This window comes from Nuphar pumila, chromosome 6, assembly GCF_984573655.1.
Source record: "Nuphar pumila chromosome 6, dmNupPumi1.hap1.1, whole genome shotgun sequence".
Lineage (NCBI taxonomy): Eukaryota > Viridiplantae > Streptophyta > Magnoliopsida > Nymphaeales > Nymphaeaceae > Nuphar > Nuphar pumila.
Window position 1 is genome coordinate 90,517,326 of NC_143254.1, and position 21,907 is coordinate 90,539,232.

Below are 21,907 nucleotides of genomic sequence, written 5' to 3' on the forward strand. Positions count from 1 at the left end.
TTAGAGGGGACTGGGGATTTCATGTGTACCTTTTTGCGTAGCGTGGTGGTTGTGGGCCCACTTGATACAGTAGCAGATGTGCAGACATGAACTCATGCTCATGTAATAGCTGCATACATATCAGTAAAAACTTTACAGCGGCTAAAAAAAACTCTAAAAATGTCTCAACAGCAACAAAGATATCCACATTACAGAAGTTATATGTTCACCAAATCGCAAAATATAAAATGGAAAACATCTGCATGTTTATGCAATAACTTCATGCACGTATGCAAACCTCCATTGATACATAAAATCTCTGCACTCTGTAAGTTGTGAAGTTCATATGCTTTTCCTCACTATTCAAAAGATTGACAAGCATGCTCAAGTTTTACGAATAGAGCGGATCTTGAATCTTCTCTCTGCAATAAGCTCAAAAAAACAGACATCTTCTCTCTTCAAATTATTCTCAACGCAGAATTTCCGCCAGCCAGCAGTTAGTGAACTTCGGTTTGATGAATAAACATGTGTGACACGCCATTCCTTACCATCAACATTCTGTAGTCTCAGCTTGCACTGTTCTTTAGGCAAGTATTTATCTGAAAAATTCTTTGGAATATGCTAAAAAAAAAAAAAGTTATAAGCTATTGGAACATGAAATAGGTATATATTCATTAAACAATAAGGAAATGACCATTATTTGTTGATGTCAAGTGAACAGAAACATTAGAGTATGAAGGCTTAATTGCTTATCTAAAAAAAAGGATGAACACTAACCAAAACTCCTTTCTTGAAATTTCCCAGCTCCTTCAGGAACGAGGGGTTTGTGGTCTTAAATGACTTTGCTGAATCACATGGTTTGGGATTTCTAGAAATCTCACCCACGTATACGCTTTCCTCACAGTTGCTATTATCAAACACACGAGCCTTGAAATTCAAGTTGCCACAGTATTGGAAGAATACAAAGTCTCCCATTTGTAGCCTATGACCCACAACAAATTCCTTCCATCCTTTTCTGAAGGAGACCGCACCGTCAACTGTCTTCACCAACTCCATGGGCCAAAGATTATCAGCGTGGTCTTTTACTATGGCTCTTTCATGCTCACAACTGTTAAGATACTTCACAAATGCTGGTGGGATTTTCTGTAAGAACAGAGAAAAAAATTGAATGTACATCCTTAGAGAAAGATATCGGTATCCTAAAGTAAACCCAACTGCGAAAGTTCATAAACGAAGACGAACAAAGGAAAAAAATTTGTTTTTTGCAAATTGGTCCCCCGCCTCACAGCCCATTTGCAAAATGATCCCTGCCTTATGTCATTTTGCAAAAGGGTCCTCGACTTTCTCACCCTTATTCCAAACTGGTCCTTCTGTTAACAGATGTTTTTTTGACCATGGTCAAACACTAACCATGGTAAAATGGTTACCAAGACGCCCCTCATCAAATAGTTGCTAGTTTATTAATTTTTTGCAAATTAGTCGCTACATTACTCACATTTTGCAAATTGGTCCTCCTGTAAGAGCCGAATCGCCGATTTGTCTGACTTACCTTCAGAAAAGCGAACTGCTGTTAACGTCAAGGACTGATGTGCAAAGGTTAATGAAAAGGCAGTGACAGATTTGCAAAATAGCATAAGGCAGGAACTATTTTGTAAGTCAGCTATAAGGCAGGGACCAACTTGCAATAAACCCAAAAAAAAAAGAAGGAAAAACAGAAAAACGTGGTAAAAACTAACTTTTTTAATGGAAAAAATATGTCAAATACGAAAGGATGTTTTACCTAGAAGATATGAAAAAAGAAAATTTATCATGGAAAATAGATCACCATGATTGAAAGGAGCGTTTGCATGCTCCCACTTATCCTGCTAAATGGGACATGTAAAATCTGAGTTGTGGTTGGGTACTGCATTGTTAAGTGCAAAGCAACATCCTAACTTATCCCACTTTTCCGGATAAGTGGAGTGCAGGCAAAACTTCTTAAAAGAGTGGGAAAATACCAAAAAAAATGGCAAAGACCAAACGGAATAGTGAAAATACAATGAAAAGATAAGAAAACTAAAGAAAGCTCACCAACTTCTCTGAGAAATCCCCCATCATGACCTTGAAAAACTTCGTTCCCTTCCATGAACAGCCAACGCACTCTCCTTCCATATATCCTTCTACAAAAGAAAATAATACTATTTCTAAGATTACTCGAGACTGTAGCAACTGAAGAACGTAGAAGATGAACCAAGAGAAACAGCAACTACTGGTTGAAGGAAGGAGCTTAAGCAAACAAGAAACTGTTGGTTATCTTCCTAAAAGCAAAATTTTGATATCAGTGAGCACTCGTTCTAAAGTTTAGGAGACGAACTGAAGATGGTGGTGATGTTGAGGACTAAGGAGGTCACCGGAGAGAGAGAGAGAGGTTATAGTTGCTTACAATTGACCTAAGCCACGTGATAGCACTATATCTTCCAGGTGATGAGTCTGTGCTGACCATACATGGTTAAAGATTGTTTTAGGACCCAAGTCAAACACTCACAACCGAGCCAAGAGTCAAATAGGTTCATTGATTTGGCACTGACTTGGACCATGGTCTATTTAGCCTAGCCTTTTTCGAGTTGCATTTAAACACAAATAGACCCATTTTCATGACTCGCAGTAATAGCCAGTGCTTGGTCACCTCTGCTCTCAGATTAAACATTAGTCTGACTATGTAACCTAAAACTCAGTCAACTACTGGTTCGAGCCATCCTAGTCTTCTTGCTAGAACTGTTCGCAAAGCCATAGCGCATTCTCAAGCCCTGAAAGGAGTTTCAAGTCGTTGTCAAACCATTAAAATCTAACTAAACTTGGTATATTTATGAAGTCCTGTTCAGAAAAAAACAGGTCTTACTGAGGGAAGAATTGGCATCATTTATTGGCAGCTATTATAAACATCAACAATAATTCTGACATATAAGCAAGCTTTTCTATTCATATAATTTCCAAAGAAAAGGGTTTTACGTAAATGGCATTTAATTTTGCTTATTAGACCAACAATACTGCCTCTCAACTAATTCTGGAATGAGTTTTTCTCCTTTAAAAATATCTTTCTTTTTTCAAAAAAGTGAAAGCTTTGTCAAGGTAACCTGTTCAAGCTCAAAGGGGCAGCTCACCAATTGAGATAATGAACATGGAACGACCAACTTTTGCCCAAATTGGTGTCTCTTGCTTGAAGGTTGAATCTGGGTGTAATTCTCAATGGTAGAGAGGACCTCAAGAGTTTTACCAACCGGAAGCCTGATAATGTGATGGGGTTTTCTCTTTGGGTTAATTAAAAAAAAACATTATATATATATATATATATATATATATATATATATATATAGGTGCTGCGGGAGCAAAGTAGCTTCTCCCACCTAATAAAAGCTTCAAAAATTTAAAACATTTTGAGCAATTTTTGTTGATCAGAGCCTACAGATATGATCCACACAATCATTTTTTAGTGGAAAACAAGTTTTGGATCATGTGATTATGACATACATGCAGGTTTTTTATGAACTTCAAAAATTAACAGCTGGCAACGTACCAAAATTTTATGACTTAAAAAATCTTATTTTTATGTCCAAAAAACATGATCCCAAACATGATTCCTATCAAATAAACTTTGTTAACTACATTGATAAGATCAAATTGAGAAGATACAACCTACAACTATGATTTCTAGTAGGTGAGAGTATGTGCCCCTGGAGCACTCTCTCTCTCTCTCTCTCTCTCTCTCTCTCTCTCTCTCTCTCTCTCTCACACACACACACATATATATATATATATTAACTGAACATATTAGGTCTCATTTTTCATTCTGCCCCATAGTTTTGAAGTGTTTTATGATAGATTTGAACCGTTAGATGTATTTAGCATGATTGATTTAGTGAGAATCGACTCTTGGATCATGTTTTTTTACAAAAAAATATATTTTTATGAGCCGGGAAAAACTGGTACCTTCATAGCCATTATTTTGGATCACGGGGAAAATCTGTATACAGGTAAGATTTCGGTGATCCAAAAACAAGTCCCCACTAAACAAAACCTATAGATCACATTTAGGCTGTTAGATGTGAGATAAAAATGTAAAAAACGACAATTTTTTAGGGAGCAGAATGGGGCAGAACGAGAACGTGAGCAGGAGTGCATCTCTCTCTCTCTCTCTCTCTCTCTCTCTCTCTCTCTCTCTCTCTCTCTCTATATATATATATATATATATATATATATATATATATATATATATATATATATATATATATATATATATATATGACCAAGGAACCCTCATCAAGAATCAGGATACTATGACTAGGGAGTAGGGCTGGTAAACAATCCAACTAAGTTGAGCCCACCTTGGCTCAGCTCATTTATCATTTAACTCATCTCAGCTTGAATCGGCTCATGTTCATAACTAGACAAGCCGAGCTGAAGTCAGCTGAGCCAAGCCACAAGCTGGTTTGTTAAATAAAAAAACATGCATTTTAACAATGAAAGCAGTAGGATATGCACTGCAGGCCTCTATTTTACATGTCATAAGCTCTTATCAAGAGTACAAAACTACCTTTCATGACAAATATTACATTAAAATTCTATATATTATAATATTACGAGCTCACACAAGCTGAACTGAGCTGAGCACCCTTTGTTCATGCTTTGCTTGTTTTTGGTTAACGAGCTGCTCGTGGCTCGGCTAACTAGCTAGATGAACCAAATATGAACCAGTTCATGGTGAGCCGAACCTAGCCAAGCCCCCGAGCGGCTCTACTTGTTTCCCAGTCTACCTGTGAGGAACAAGATTGAGCTTGACTTGTTCAACTCGAGCAAACTAGTTACTTAAGTAAGCTTTTATGACAAAGGCTCTAAGCTGTTCCATGTCTGAGCCAAAGTCCATCAGGCAACAAAATGGGAAGAAAGATTCAGATTAGGAATGTTCTTGCATCATGAGAAGTGATATATTGTCTAAAACTCGCCAGATGCACCCGAGTCCTGCTGCATCCGATATGTCCATTGCTCATTTTGTGAGGAAATAGGCTTGGTTTTGTGGTTCATGAATTTCTCTAAATAAAGTTGCGAGAGCTTCTATTTCAGAAAATATTCATAAAAGTACTTCAAGCAACAAACAACTTACAACTTTAGATTCTAAAACTGCCATGACCCATCCCCATTGCTCCAAAGGCAGGGACAGAAAAGTTCATTTTGCACCATCACGAAAAGTATGGACTCTGAATACACATTTCTTGGTAAACTCAAAAACACACGCGTCCCCTTTCTTCAGGTGATTTTCATCATAGAAGGTGAGCCACCCAGCACATAGTGATCTTCCTACTGCTCTGTTAAATTTAACCGACCACTGGGTACCAAGAGTGTTTTGAAGCTTCACCATACATGTTTTCCTTGGCAAATATGCATCTGGAAAGTCAGCTGGGATATTCTGAAGAAAACAGAGCAAGATAGAGTTTATCACCCACAATCTAAAATCAACTAAGATCAAGGAGAAAAGAGTTGGAAAATTTATTATAGGCGATATTCCAGGCTAAGCTATATTTATTATAGATCAGTTTCCACAGCAAGCTTCCAAAGTCAGTGCGTTTCATGCTTCTGGATAAATGCAGTATGATTGCAGTAACTGTAGAAATGGTTTAAAAAATATCAACAAAAAATACCAAGTTGATAAACAATAACATCGGAGCATAATTCTCTAAACTAAATAGGGAGCAGCATGTGGCACATTGTCTGAATCTCTCAGACGTATGGTACTTTTGTTGGCGTTTTCTCTAAAACAAACGCAGAAAGCGTACCTATATTCGCCATGGAGCATGTGCAGGGAATTCAGCGTTCTCCTCAACCGGTCGATGCCCACAATGAGCCCAGGCCTTAGGTCGATGGTGAGCAGGACCCTATACCACGTAAACTGGATGTGGGATTTGGGTAGAATTACGGCTACGAATCTCTCATCATCTCCGTAGCATCCTTTCCCCTTATATAATGGGAGAAATAAGCAGTTACGTGAATGTGGTTTCTCCACATTCATGTAACTCTCACCCACTAACTCCATTATGTGGCCACTAATGTGACCCACTAATAGCTATCAAACCGGGTCACCCTGTGGGTTGGACCCAGACTCATTATGTCTAACATTCTCCTACTTAACCCATTGACACCAAAAGTGTATTAAATCGAGGTGTATACCGTTATCTCGATTTAATTCTTCATGTGGGTTCACATGCCACCCTTTATCACAAGGATGAATCATATGAGTCATGGATATGAACACTCCTTTATGAAATATCATTTCTCATGTACTACACTACAATTCACCTTCAGTGTTTAGGCATGTAGAAAATTACCTTTATGAATAGGTTGGTCTCTCGCCTATTCTATTGGTCCTTTAATATTGTTATTCTGCTATTCTCTCTAACTCATATGAGAGATCCTTTATACAAAATCAATAATATGCAAAGCCATAGAGAATCAAATTCATATACACAAATGTGATAATTTAATGTACTGTCATACATCAAAAGGAATAAAAAAGACCCATCCCCTTTACATGTTGGGAATACAATCCCGGTGCTAACCCTTTAGTAAGGGGATTTACAGTCATTTTTTTCGTCCCAATTGTATCAATATATACCAGATGATTCTCAGCCCTTTCTTTAACAACAAAATATTTTAACTCCATGTGTCGACACGATGTTGAGCTCTTGTTGTTATTTGAAAAAGACACGGTTGCTTCATTATCACAAAAGATCTTTAGTGGTCTCTCAATAGAGTCCACAATACCAAGACCTATAATGAAGTTCTTTATCCAAATGGCCTGTGACAAAGTCTCGTATAGAGCAATAAATTCTACCTCCATGGTATGAGCAGCAGTGGTAGACTGCTTTTCACTTCTCCATGAGACAACACCACCTGCTAGTAGGAAAATGTATCTAGTAGTGGATTTTCTACTGTCAATATACTCATCTAAGTCCGCAGCAGAGTATCCAACGACCTCTAGGTAGTCAGTTTTTCTGTAGGTCAACATATAATCTTTTGTTCCTTGTAAATAACGCATGACCTTCTTCGTTGCCTTCTAGTGCGCAATGCCTGGATTTGACTGATATCTACCAAGCATTCCCACAACAAATGCTATATCAGGACGAGTGCAGGTTTGCGCGCACTGCAAACTTCCAACTGCTGAAGCATATGGAACAACATCCATCTGAGCCTTCGCAATATCATCTTGAGGACAATCCTTTAAACTCAATTTATCTCCTTTCACTATAGGTGTTGAACTAGGAGAACAATTCTCCATCCCATATCTTTTAAAACCTTAATGATATAGGATTTCTGAGAGAGCCCAAGGACACCCTTAGTTCTGTTGCGACGGATCTTGATTCTAAGGATATAATTGGCTGCACCCATGTCCTTCATATCGAAATGAGAGGAAAGAAAATCTTTAGTTTCATGTAATAGACTCAAATCTTTAGTTGTAAGAAGAATATCGTCAACATATAAAACCAAAATTATGAACTTACTCCCACTAGTCATAATGTAAATACACTAATCAACAATGTTTTCAGTGAATCCAAACTTCATAATTACCTGATTGAACTTCTTATGCCACTGGAGGGAGGCTTGTTTAAGTTTATAAATTGACTTATTTAATTTGCAAACTAAGTTATTCGAGTCATCTATATTGAAACCAGGAGGTTGTTGCATGTATACCTCCTCATCCAGATCCCCATTCAGGAAGACAATTTTCACATCCATCTGATGTAGCTCTAAATAAAAATGGGCTACGAGGGACATGATTATCCTCAATGATTTCTTAGTTGAGACAGGAGAAAAAGTCTCATTATAATCAATGTCCACTATCTGTGTGAAACCTTTTGCAATAAGTCTATCATTGTACCTCTCCACATGACTTTTAGAGTCTGTTTTGATCTTATAAACCCATTTATAATCAACAGGTCTAACTCCATTAGGTTGAGGTACAAGATCCCACACTTGGTTCTTTGACATAGAATCAAGCTCTTCTTTCATGGCATTGATCCAATGTATTGATCTTTCACTTTCAATGGCTTCTGCAAATGTGAAGGGATCTTCATCAATGTCTATGAAATCATTTGACTCTTGTAAATACACCACATAATCTGGATGGATAACAGATTTTCTAATTCTGGTAGACCTCCATACAGGTGCTACGAGTGGTTCAAAATGGGCCTTTGTATCCTGTTGTTGTTGTATATCCTCATCAACAACCAAATCTAGTTGAGATTGATGTTCATTGATAAGACTTTTTATTATATTACCCGAAGAGACAATGATAGAAAAATCAGGTCTTTATCCTTAGCAGGCGTGAAACCTGAATCCTGCATTTTCTCAAAATCAATATTTTGAGACGCATCTATCTCAATAGAACCATTTTCAAGAAATCTTGCTTTATCTGTTTCTACTACTGTGGTGTATGAGATGAACAATGAAACCTAAAGCCTTTTGACCTTTCTGGATAACCAATGAAGAAACCACTAGTTGTCCTAAGATCAAAAGCTTTTATATGTGGGTTATACAATTTAGCTTCTGCTGAACATCCCCGTATGCGCATATATGACAAAGAAGGTTTTCTACAAGTCTATAACTCGTAAGGAGTTTTTTTAACAACCTTTGTAGGAACCTTATTCAAAATATGCATTGTTGTCCTAAGAGCTTCACCCCATAAGGTCAAAGGAAAGTTTGAGTGATTCAACATCACTCGAACCATTTTTTTAAGCGTACGGTTTCTCCTTTCAACTACACCATTATGATAAGCACTATCAGGCATGATATACTGAAGTACAATGCCTTCCTCTTTTAAAAATCGCGCTAATGGACCTTTCTTTTGTCTCATCTCAGTGAAACGACCATAATATTCGTCACCTTTATCAGACCTGACAACCTTAATAACTTCACTGGTTTGTTTCTCTACTTCTTTCTTTAAGTCCTTAAAGACCTGAAAGACCTTAGTTTTTTCAGATAATAAGTAGAGATACATATACTGTGAGTAATCGTTTGTAAAGGTGACAAAATACTTTTCACTCGTATAACACAATAAAAAAGGGTCGCACATATTCGTATGCACTATCTCCAACTTTTCATTATTGTGTTTGACATCTTTCTTATACGTGTTAGACTGCTTAGCTTTTATGCAGTCAACACATGACTCTATATTCATAAAATCAAGAGATCCGAGGATTCCCTCTTTCACGAGTCTTTGGACTCTCTCTTTTAAGATATGTTCTAACCTTCGATGCCAAAGCAAATAGGATTGATCATCCTTTAGGCCACATTTATTGTCAATCATTGTATTCTCAATGGAGTGAGATTCTCAAATTTAGAATTTGGTTCTTAATCAATATAAACCATCACACATATATGCAGAACCTATATTCATTGAATTTTTTATAATAATAAGCTTGGAATTTTCAAATTTAAATACAAAGTCAAACTTATCAAGTTTTGAAATTGAAATCAGGTTTCGACTATAGGATGGAACATAGAATGTATCGACCAAATCCAATATAAATCCTGAATCTAACACAATTTTGCAGGTCCCAATGTTCTTGACATGCGAACACATCTTATTTTCTGAGAAGATGCTTCTTTCATGCTCTGTTGGTTTCCTCTTGTTCAAAAATGCCTGCAAAGAGTTGATAATGTGTACCGTGGCACCAGAATCAATCCACCAACTATGCAATGGAATATGAATTAAATTGCACTTATGAGAAACAAATAACTTATTGCCTTTATTTTTAAGTCACTTCTTGTACTTCAAACAATTCACATTCTTATGCCACTTCTTCTTGCAGAAGAAACACTTTATAGAAGAGCCTCCTGACTGGGATTTAGCTTTCATCTGAGAGTTTGAACTCTCCCCAGTGGCTTTATTTTGATTCTTTTTTTAAGGAGTTTTTATTTGGTCTCGACCTCTGTTTATTCTTATGAGAGGCCATATGTGCACTTGGCACCCTCTCACCCTTCATTCTCTCTTTTTTTTCAACACACTTGCCCAAGAGGTCATTAAACGACCATTCATCATTATGTGTGTTGTAGAAGATTTTGAAGGGTCCATACTAGTAGGTAATGAGGTTAAGATCAGATGAACCAAGAAGGATTCAGAGATGGCGAACTTCATGTCATTCAACTGAGTTGCAATATTCCTCATTTTTAAAATGTGATGTCGGATGTGACTGTCACCAGCATATTTCATAGACACCAATTTGGACATGAGTGTACTGGCCCTTTCCTTATTAGAAGTGACGAATTGAGCCTCAATGGCTCCCAGAAATTCCTTCACTGCCCTGCAGTGAGGAATGACGCCTCAAATATTCTTAGCCACCCGAGATTGCAAAAGCAATAGGCTAAGTTTGTTCGAGCGCAACCACTTCTCAGAGGCAGCCTTCTGATCGGCTGTACTCTGCTCTGTAAGAGCGGGAGGTTCATCAATTCTAAGGGCCAGATTTAAATCCATATATCCCAAAGTTTATAACATAATTTATTTCCAATCCAAAAAGTTAGATTCGTCTAAAAGTAGGATATTACTAAAACTATCGATAAGAAAAGAACTTGATAAAACAAGGAACAAAAATGAAAAGACATTACTATTATTGCTCAGATGAGACTCGTGTTGAAAAGGTAAAAGTGAGACCCTTTATTTTCACCTTTTTTGAGACAAGTATAGTTGAGTCATTATCGTTCCACTTTGGTGAAAATGATAATACTCATAGTTGCTTCGTCTCTTCAATTCTCAAGGAATTGACTTCAGTTGGTGAAACTAGTAGGTCATGTAACCAGAGGCAATTCAGTATTGTACATTTGGGTACAAACATGCTTCATGGGCTGGAATACACATTTACTATCATACCCTGTGTAAATTTGGAACATAACGACCTACCTTTGAGTAAAATCGATGTTTCATAAATTCACACACAATCATAATAACGAATCTTAATACGGTCCAAAGAATCCTTAATCAACACGACTCAGATCACTTTGGTGATTACATGAATCGGTCAATCAAGATCTTTTACCGAAAACTTATTCATATTATGGAGCATGCCATGCACGCATTTTAATGCATGTATATTCATGACATAATACAAATTCATGCTTCAACTAATATACATAAACTAACTGTCATGAATTTAGTTACAATTCATGCTTAAAACCATCATGCACAACTTAACCAACACAAAATACATGAATTTACATGCATAAGTCATGCATTATTTAAAATAAATACTTTATAAAGCATGAAAAATAACAAAAACATGCTCATATGAGTAAAACCCAGGGTTTTTAAATAAGAACCGGTCTGAAAACACTCTGAACCAGTCTAAAACGGCTCTGAACCGGTCATCTAAGGGTCTGAACCGGTTCTAAACCTTATAAACTGGTACCAAATATGAACAAAAGTTCATAAAACCCTATAATTGTATATCAAAATCTTTGTATTTCCTTATATTTATGAAAATAAGGTCTTAGCATCTCGGAACCGGTGAAAAACTAGAAGGAACCGGTCAAAAATAGCTCTGAACTGGTCTTAGAAAGGGCCAGATTAGGTTCATGATCCGGTTCAGTCCAAATAGTGAATGGATCCTGCTAAACATGGATCCAACCTAGTTCAAATGGGATTTGGGTCTGACCCGACCCATACTGGACATGGGTCAGTCTCGATCTGAACTATATCTGGATCGGATCCGATCCGAACAAGCCCCGGGTTGGACCCGGTCCTAACTGGACCCGGGTCTGACTCGGCTCGAAAATGTCTCGGGTCTTACCCGATTCAAAATGGACCCGGATCTGACCTGATCCGAACAAGGGACCCATGTCTGACTCGATCCGAACAAGGACCCAGGTCTAACCGGATCCCAAGTGGACCCGGTCCAAATAGAGACTCGGGTCTGACCCGGTCCAAAATAGACCCGGGTTGGACCCGGTTCGAAAATGGGCCCAAGTCTGACCCGATCCTGAATGGACCCGTGTCAGACCCTTTGGACCTTACCCAGCAGATCAGACCTAGACCCGAATCCCGAATGGATCCGGGTCAAGATCGGCCCGAAATGGTAGACCTGTTAGGGTTGCCCTTTAAAGAAAAAACCGACGTTTGGTTTCTGTAAAAACAGAAACTGAAAGCCACCGCTCCACAGTGACCCACATCACCGTACGATGACCCACATTGTCGTACGACGACCGATGTCGGTGCCCAGCCGGCGATGGTCACCTCCCCCGGCGATGCACCTCCAGCGACAGCGCTCCTGCTGACGACCCATGGAGAAACCGCCATCGCCCTGAACGGTTGAAGAAGCAGAGCAGAGAAAGGGGGTTTTTTAAACCCAGGATGCCATGCATCGCAAGATGGACGCCGACAATCCGGCAACCCCCCCCCCCCCCAGCGACGTCTGCAGGTGACAGCCCCGGCGACATCCGAAAAACAGGTAAGGATTTTTTTTTAATAACTGTCATCGAAGCTGTCGATAAACCAGCGATGCCGCCGGGCAGCCATCAGCGCCGGCAAGGCCACCGTCATCCACGACGTTCTCATCTTTCCGACGAAAAACCATCGGCTGAATCCTCAGCCTGACGGCCATGGGAACCAGAAAAGTGAAAAAAGGGGGTTTTCAAACCCCTTTCCGGATTTTCTGTCGCTGGCAATCCGGCGACCCCCTCCCCCCCCCCCCTGCGACGTATCTTGCGGCGATCCTGGCCCTGGCAGAACCTCTCTGCAACCCAACGACCACAGGTCATACTGCGATCCTCCCTTTTTTTTTATGGATCTGATCTGCCACCGGGGAGGTTTAACACCCCACAACGACCATCGTTGTCAATGATTTTCGCCCCACGACGACTGCACCGATGAAGAACCCCATCACCCAACAGCATAGGTTTTTGGGGATGTGATGCCGAGAATGGTTGTCGCCCCCATGGTGATTGTTGCCGGAGAAGGCTGTTGCCCCACGGTGACAGTGGTAGCAAAACGCCGGAAGGCCCTAGAGGCACCCACGTGCAGCGGAATGCGTGGAAAGTGGGCCCATAACTCAATGTTGGCATTTTCTGTAAAACAAACATAGAAAGAGTACCTGTATTCGCCATGGAGCGTGTGTAGGGAATTCAGCGTTCTCCTCAGCCGGTCGACGCCCACAATGCCCAGGCCTTAGGTCGACGATGAGCAGAACCTTATACCACGTAAACTGGATGTGAGATTTGGGTAGGATTACGGCTATGAATCTCTCACCATCTTCATAGCATCCTACCCCCTTATATAATGGGAGAACTTGAATGTGGTCTTCCACATTCACGTAACTTCCCACCCACTAACCCCAGCCACTAATGTGACCCACTAATGGCTGCCAAACCGGGTCACCCTGTGGGTTGGACCCAGACTCATTATGTCCAACAACTTTGCCATTGCGTAGAGTCCCAGCATTTCAGATTTGCAAGAAGTTGCACAAACCCAAGTCGACATTCTCCATCCAAGACATGGCAAAGGCCAAGGCTTCTCTGCCCACAAGATCTCCGCACACTTGGCTAGATGGGTCAATGTAAGGGGTTCAAGTGGTAGGATGTCCAGACTTCAATGTGCATCCCTTGCCTTGAGGCCGAAACAGCAGACTGCCTGTTGGACAAGAAGAGCAGCTGAAGGGTTTTAACTAATGTTGTCAGAATCATTGTGCATCAGCAACTTTGTATCAAATCAGCTCAAAATTGATTCAATAAAAGGGCATATTCAGTCCCCTTATAAAATCCGGCCAATCCAATCTTGATTTACTTTGAATAAGACAGAAGCGGCCTCTAACCTGATCCGCACTCGGTCCTAACCGTTAGAAGGTGGGTCATACTGCAGGTTGTCAAATATCTCCTGAACCCCACCACTCGAAACGGGTAGGGAAGCAAGTGGATCAGATCTCGGATAGCTAAATACATTGGAGAGTCCATTCGGTTTGGGTCGGAACAGAAAAAATTAGAAAACCTCCATCCCAGATCTGGTCCGTTTGCATCCCTCGAAATGGGGTCTCCCCTGAGTCCCCTCCATAAGGACCAGTGCAACTATTACCAAGATATCAAGAAGGAAGACTACCATAGTTGGGAAGACTTACTATCTTGTAATGGCTGCGATGAGGCACCAACTTCTTGAAAGAAGGGTTGGTGGTCTTGAATGAGACCGTTGCATCCCATGCTTTGACACTTTCTTTTCTGTTATCATGAAGGGATGACAGCTCTCTCTTTCTTCCACGGGCTTCATCAGGAATCAAATCTTCACTGGCGTTTGCAGAAGACCCACCAACTGGGAAATCCTTCTGACATGAACTTTTGTCAAAAACGGTCACTGTAAAATGCAACTCCCCATCGTATTGGAAAACTAAAAAATCCCCAGTTTCTAGGTCATTTTCCCCAACAAATTTCTTCCATCCTTTCCCAAATATCATATCATTACCCTTCTTCAACAATTCAATATCCCAACATCTACCGTCATGGTTTTTTACCACAGCTCTTCCAGATTCTCTACTCGCTAGCCGCTTCATAAATGCAGGTTGTATTTTCTGTGAACAAGCAACTGGTAAACCTTTATGATTAATTTAACAAGGAGATTAACAAGGAAAGGAGTGTTTTTTTCGTTTTTAACATAAAAAAACAGAAGAGGAGAAATGGATCATTGAAGAATACAAATAAAAATTAAAAAAAATAAGATAATATAAGTAAAGGAAAATTTGTGAAAATATGAAAATAACACGTTAAAAACATGAAATACAATATAAAATTTCCTTTTTTTGTTTCGATCTCATTCTCATGATAGTACATAGAACTATTGTCTATTGGTACTACAAGGAACATCTTGACCAACATAATTATTTCTTCATAGAAGATGGGCATTGATAATGCTAAAGAAAAAAGAAGAAAAACCATCACCAGGCTGTCGTAAAAATCTCTGATCAACACTTTGAAGAAGTGAGGCTTCTTCCATGAACATCCCTCGCATAGTTCTTCCGTCTCAGACTCTTCCAAGCGCTGGATTTCCGTCTCATTGCGTTGCATCTTTCTCTCTGGTGCAGAGGTGTAACCAAGGGGGGCAAGCAGGGGCCTGGCGCCCACAAAAAATGTGAAAAAAATACACATATGGGTTACTTTTATGCGACAACGGTGCAACTCCATGTGCATGTTAAGATAGTTAACCCTAACAAGACAAGCCGGAGATGGAAGAAGAAATGAAAAGGATAATGTTTGTGCAGCCAGTGAATACCTTTCGTAATAGTTCAATAGAGATCAGAATGAGATCAAAATCTTCCACTACGAACTCCAAAATCTCGACTCCTTTGTTTTCTCACTCTAAGAAGTTAGGCCAGTGCAGTAAGGACCTCTCTATGTCGTTAAATAGATCAAAATCCCCCACCAGGAACACCTCTCTCTCTCTCTCTCTCTCTCTCTCTCTCTCTCTCTCTCTCTCTCTCTCTGTGTGTGTGTTTTACATGTGTAGGAGAGGACATTGATTTTTACGATCAATATTAGGGAAATTTGCAGCAGAGCATTATTCCTTTGATTTGCATGAAAGGACTTCTTTCAACCTTTTTTGCGTCACGAACCTCAAATTTAAAAAATCTTCTTTAACTACTTTGAAATATAATTTTTTAAATCTGCCGTCCAGGGCCACGTCTAACTACATATACCACTTTGAAAAACTCACCCTTTAGATTTGTAGGTATGTTTATGAGATGATATATGTGGCTCATACTCTATATAGTTTGATTTGGCCATTACTTTAATTTTCTCAAAGCAAGGCATGCCATTTCCATGATTCTTTTTAAAGAACACTGAGCTTCTTTGTCATTTCTTTGTTTTTTAAGATTAGCTTTTAAAAAGCAAAAAGAGTTTTCCACATCTTTTTGTGAGGACTAGCTTTTCCAAATGTTGACATAATAGGAAAAGCTTTGATCTCTCTTTTGTCCCCGTGAAAGTTTTTTTTTTTTTAGGATAATGTACTGATATAGTCTTACTTTTTGTCTGCAATTCCATGTCAGGTACCAGATTTTCTGAAATTCCTGACATGAACCTACTTTTTTTCACAATAGACAAACATAGGCCCTGCTTTAAGGTCTGTGGCATACAACTTTGTTTTGCTTAACCAATATATTTGTTACTTGTTACCAATGTTTACTTTGTTGTGCTTCGTCATATGTTAACTTCACTCATTGGCATTTTCATTATTGATCTGGTGCTTGATTTATAACCTCCTAATGAATGATGCATGTATGGACGGTTTCTATATTCACTTTTGCATCTTAACGAGTTAATGTCCTTGCTACTTGATTTGCAATTACATTAGCCATTGAAGGCATTCTAATTAGTTAATGTTCTTGGTATCTGACGATTATTTTTTATTAGCCTTTTCCTGTATGCTTCTGACTTCTGTCCAAGTTTATTTTTATATTTAGAAGAACTCTTTCTAATCACAAGTGGCATCGGCATGGTGTTAGAAGATTTTCTCTTTTTTTAACCATGTTGCATGGTGTCTGCTTTATTGTGCTTATTTCTGTATGTTTGGTTGCAGTGAAATTGGATTCCATTTTTTTTGGATGCAAATTAGCTGTGTATTTGGTCTTGTTTTTATGGTAGTATCAATCTTAAATGCTTACAATCATGATGTTCTCTCTTTGGCACTCCCATACGGGGAAGTTCAGATAACAATACGAAGAAATAATCGTAATAAACTGAATCTGTCATTTTCTTTTGTTTATTTTTCACTTTAGTAACTTGTCAAAAAAACTACAGTAAACTGAAAAGATCATCAGCCATATTTGAAGCTATGATTTGGATCACTTTTTGATCTGTGTTTTAGAAAGCAAAAACATTCGTATCTGTGACAACATGAAAAGAGGGTAGTACGCTCACGAGTCTGATATGCCACAAGTCACTGACGGTCTCTCTCCCGTACAGTCCACCTTGACGAGCAATTTGGAACTGATGCATGTAGGACTGGAAATCAAAGGAGCACAACTTAATTCTTGAAAGAAAACACTCTGTAACAGAGGGTGGCACGTTTTTTTAAAAAAATCTTGCAGCATGCGATACTCATGTAAGTTCTTTCATGGGAGAGAAAGTGTGTAAGATCAGTTGTATGGGGCATGGAATTTTTCTACCATGTAACTTTGATGTTTGTTTCAGTATGTTGACCATGAAAACTTCGTGAAATAAAATGAGTCTTTATTTTTTCACAGCAGAGCTTGGGGAATTAGGGCCCATCCCTTTTACTAGTCCGGATCAGGTGCCATCACATGGCACAAATTTTTGTGCCTTACGCACATGATCTCTGCTACCTAGCCTTACCCGAACTCGAATTTTTGAGTATGAGCATGAAAAGTGCCAACCCTAATAATATTTTAGTCGACCTGAACCTGACCCGAACAACATCCGGGCCAGTATGGGTTATGATTTTTGCTGAGTACCCAACCCGATCAAGCTTTAGCGGGATACCTGACCTGACCCAAGAATTTTATATGTATTTTTAATAAAATTATTTTTTTAAAATTATCTGGGTCAAGGTTAGGGATTCTATTTTCGTGACCCAACAAAACATAAACCGGAACCCGGTTATTAACTATATGGGTGAGTTGGAGTCAACCCTGACCCAATCTGTTGACAGTCCTAGTTGTTGCTGGCCAACTTGTGGCATGCCCATTTACAGTTTCCCACAATACTCGGCGTGCCTCAAGGCCCTCAACTAGGGGTGGCAAAATATGACACGACCCGCCAACGCGCTTCTTAGCCGGGTTCGGGTTTGGCTTAAATGGGTTCGTATCGTAAACGGGTTGACCCGCCTAACCCGTTTATTAAATGGGTTGGGTTCGTGTTAGGGGTATGCCAACCCGCCAACCCGGCTGACCCATTTAATAAATGGGTTAGGCAGGCGGGTCAACCCGTTTACACGAACCCGTCATCCTCTCTTCCAGCTACACATTCGACCGCTCCTCCATCCAGTGGTGGCTCGACACCAGCCACCGGACGTGCCCTATCACCCAGACCCCTCTCCCTGCCCGCCTGTCCCTCATCCCCAACTACGACCTCCGCTCCCGTCATCTCCCACTTCGCCCAAGCCCACCACATCCCCCTCTCCCGGACCCTCCCCACAACCCCAACAACGGCCGCCGCCGCTGCCCACCAATCGTCCGTAGTGGCATCTCAGAGGCAAAAGGTCAAATAGTTGGTCTCCACGCTCGCCTCGCCCGACTCCCCTCACTCTTCCAAGCTCGACGCCCTCTCCCTCCTCCTTCGCCCCTCCAAATACGACCGCAACTTCCGGCAGGTCCTCACAGAGACCGGCGGGACCTCCGTTGTGATCCTTTGTGCCGCGGAGCCCCTCCTCCAGGATGCCGCCCTCTCCGTCCTCTTCAACCTCTCCCTCGACGACGACAACAAGGTGGGGCTCGTGGCCAAGGGTGTCGTCGGCCCCATCGTGTCCGTCCTCTGCTCGGGCTCGCAGGCCACTTGCGCGCTCTCCGCCACCATCATCACGAGCCTCACCATCATGGAGGTGAACAAGGGGACAATCAGCGGGTACCCAGGCGCTATCGGGGTGCTGGTAGAGCTCCTCAGGGATGGGAATTTGAAGGGGAAGAGGGAAGCGGCCACGACGCTCTTGACGCTCTGTTCATTCCTGGACAACAAGCGACGGGCGGTCAATGCCGGCGTCGTACCCATTTTGCTAGCGTTGGCCGCTGTAGAGGAGTCGATGGAGCGCCCCGTCGAGGTGCTCAGCCTGCTCTCGAGGTGTGCCGAGGGACGCAAGGCTATTCGGAAGTGCAGGGGCAGCGTTCAGGTGCTGGCCGGGATCCTGTTATCGAGTTGACCCATTTAATAAACGGGTCGACGTGTCGTGTAATCGTGTCGGGTCGACTCAACCCGTTTATTAAATGGGTTAACTGTGTCGGGTCGGGTTACTCGTTTAATAAATAGGTCGTGTTCGTATTTGCCACATCCGACCTGTTTAATAAACGGGTTGATGTGTCGTGTAATCATTTCGGGACTACCCGACCCGACCTGACCTGTTTATTAAATGGGTTAACTGTGTTGGGTCGGGTTACCCGTTTAATAAATGGGTCGTGTTCGTGTTTGTCACATCCGACCCGTTTAATAAACGAGTCGGATTCGTGTTGAGGTGTCCAGCCCGCCAACCCGACACGATTGTCACCCCTACCCTCAACGTATTTATTGCATTTATGCGCGTCTATTTTTTTTTTTTGCTTTAAGCCATGTTTGAAAGCGAGAAAAAATCTCTTGTGAAAAGGAAGATTTACCGGCATAAAGCAAAATGGAAGGATTTTTTTTTTACATAAGAAAAAGGAAGAATTGCATATTTCTTAGGTAAAACATTTTACAAATAAATATTTTTGTTCGTTGTAGAAATATAAGGTGTCAATTTAGGATTCTATTTCCTAGTACCAATATTGTCAGAAATCAATGTCAGGGCTAGATTGTTTTTTAGAATGATTAGGAGAATTAATCGTTTCGATTTTGTGCTGGATCAAGCTGAATCGGCCAATTTTTAACCGACATAAAACACATGTCAATATAGTACATAAAATCTTATGGACTATTTTAACCTTTTTTTTTTAAACAAATACTAATAAATAAGCCCATTAACGACTTCTAAATTGATTTTTTTGCTGATACCATACTAATAAGATGGTAGTAGATCAGGGGAAACAGGGCCTCACCCTGCCTCGCCCCTTTTGGACGAGGGATACAGGACATGAAATGGGGATGGAGGTTAAAATCAAAACCCGTGCAGGGATGGAGACCGGGATGAACTTACGCTTTTTCTCGCCCTGCCCTGTCTTGATCCACGCCCTCCCCATCCCCAATTTTTCTTTAGGGATGACAATGGACCGAGGGTAAACGGCCCTGTCTCATCCTATTTGGACTAGGGATGAAAGACGTGAAACGAGGATGGAGGTTAAAATCAAAATCCGTGTGGGGACAGAGGCGGAGATGTAGGGCAGAATTTTGAGACGAGCCAGGGGTGGAGACCTTGTCCACCGCTCCCACCCTTTTTCAGTCCACTGCCATCCCTAGAATCCGCTTATTGAAGCCGATTGGCAAGACAACAATGCCTAGTTCAAAAGAGAGAGAGAGAGAGAGAGAGAGAGAGAGAGAGAGAGAGAGAGTATCTTGTACTGTAAAAAAGGTTTCCGTCTTTTGGGATGGTAAAAAAAATCATGTGGTAAGCCGGGTCATGTGTCAAGGCTGAAGGCTCATGATCGAATTCCTCTGACAAATGGAGGGGCGGCTGTTGTTCCGGTAGGGATCCGCCTAACCCCAGCTTGCCTTTCAAATAAAATTATCAAATTTTTAAAAAAAATCATTTGAAGACATTTTTTGCTTTATTGCTTTCAAGCATGCCCTCAGAGTTTTATGCATATCGGTCATAATGCAATTGTTTGTTTAGATTTGAAGGGGTGAACGAAGAAGGGAGACTCTCATGGTCATATACAAGCTATATTTTGTAGATTGGAACTGTAATCTTTGAATAGTTTTTTTTTTTTTTTAAGGCAAGATGGTGTTAGGCAGACCCCACCAGTTATTATTAAATCGCACCACTTGGGTTTTGAACCTGCAACGTTCCACCTTTGAATAGATGTTGGTTTGATCTCCTGCTTCTCTTTGACTCCCATGTTGCATTGTTGGTTGCTTTAAAATGAGCCACCTTATCTCACACCAGTCTTACCTTTTAGACCAACATTATTGCCCATTTGGCCTTTGGAATGATTTTTTTTTTTTAATATTCAATGACGCCTAAATGGCTCTGTCATGAATGATACGTTCGTACAGAAAGTTCAATGAGTCCAGATCAGGTGCAATGACATGGCACAAAATTTGTGCATTAAGCATCTGATTGCCCTCCATCAGGCCTTGGGCCCCACAACTGACAGGCCTGTCCTGGAGGGTGTGCTTAATGTACAAATATTTGTGCAATTTGGCCTTCAACACGTCTACGATGCCTTTTAAAAAAGTGGCAAACTGTGTCTCGGTTATTTTAGATTCAAATGACCTTTAAAAAATTTTTATTTTGAATGGGAGAGAAAGACAAAAACACTTTCATCTCATATTATGAATGTTACAAAAATACCCTCATTCTTGGGTAAAATTCTTTTTGAGGGGTTTCCAACGTCTCCTGCTGCAGAAAGATGGGGCTTTCCGCGGAAACGCATCAAAAGTACATTTTTGCGGAGCTCACCGCGGCAATGCAAACACGAGGACCTCTTTTCTCAGAAAAAAGGGATCAAACTGTTAGATTTCTTTTACCACTGTAATGGTTCCCGTGGGAGAGGGGGGTCGGACTCATCTTCCACGGAAGAGAGCTCCACGCTCCACTGAGAGCTCTCTCGAGAGACATCTAAGAGAGAAAAAGACATGGATGATAAGTTAGGACACAGAGAGAGATGAATCTATCACGGATGATAAGTTCGTGCGTAAAGTTTGATACATTTTGGCGCGCAACACGTTTATGATACCTTCTAAAATGTGTTAAACTTTGTGTTTTATTGTAGGGCATGTTCAGTTCATTCCGACAGAATCGTTTTCTTAGGAAACAAAGCGATCCTAAAAGCCCTGAGATTTTGATTGAGGATTTCGAATCAGCGCCCGTGAGATTTTGATTCTCACGGGTTGCCTTGTGACCCAACGGCTAGTAGAGGAGAAGGCATGGCTCATCGGCGGCGGGGGTATCTTCTGCCGGTTTGCTCTGTCCGGCGGACGGGGCACAATAACCGGTGGCTTGCACGCCTGCCTGATTTAGAGGCAAAGAAGAGGAGAGCCCAGCGGCTGATTTCAACCCACCGCCGGCTCGTGCTGGCTCCCACGATGGTTGCTGGAGGTGGCTGTGTCAGGCGGTTATGAGGTGGTCCTC

The 21,907-nt window shown here is 40.8% G+C and overlaps 1 protein-coding gene and 1 pseudogene across 1 annotated transcript; one reads left to right on the forward strand and one right to left on the reverse strand.

The window, feature by feature from the left end:
* Nucleotides 1-363: 363 nt before the first annotated feature.
* LOC149835117 (B3 domain-containing protein REM5-like) lies at nucleotides 364-12,295 on the reverse strand. The gene is made up of 3 exons (XM_090009524.1): nucleotides 12,167-12,295; nucleotides 757-1,122; nucleotides 364-600 (listed from the first exon to the last, which is right to left on the reverse strand). The coding sequence occupies exons 1-3, from the start codon at nucleotides 12,293-12,295 to the stop codon at nucleotides 364-366; spliced, it is 732 nt and encodes a 243-aa protein (XP_089865650.1).
* A 622-nt stretch (nucleotides 12,296-12,917) lies between these two features.
* On the forward strand, nucleotides 12,918-21,656 carry LOC149835118 (U-box domain-containing protein 8 pseudogene; annotated as a pseudogene).
* Nucleotides 21,657-21,907: the final 251 nt, after the last annotated feature.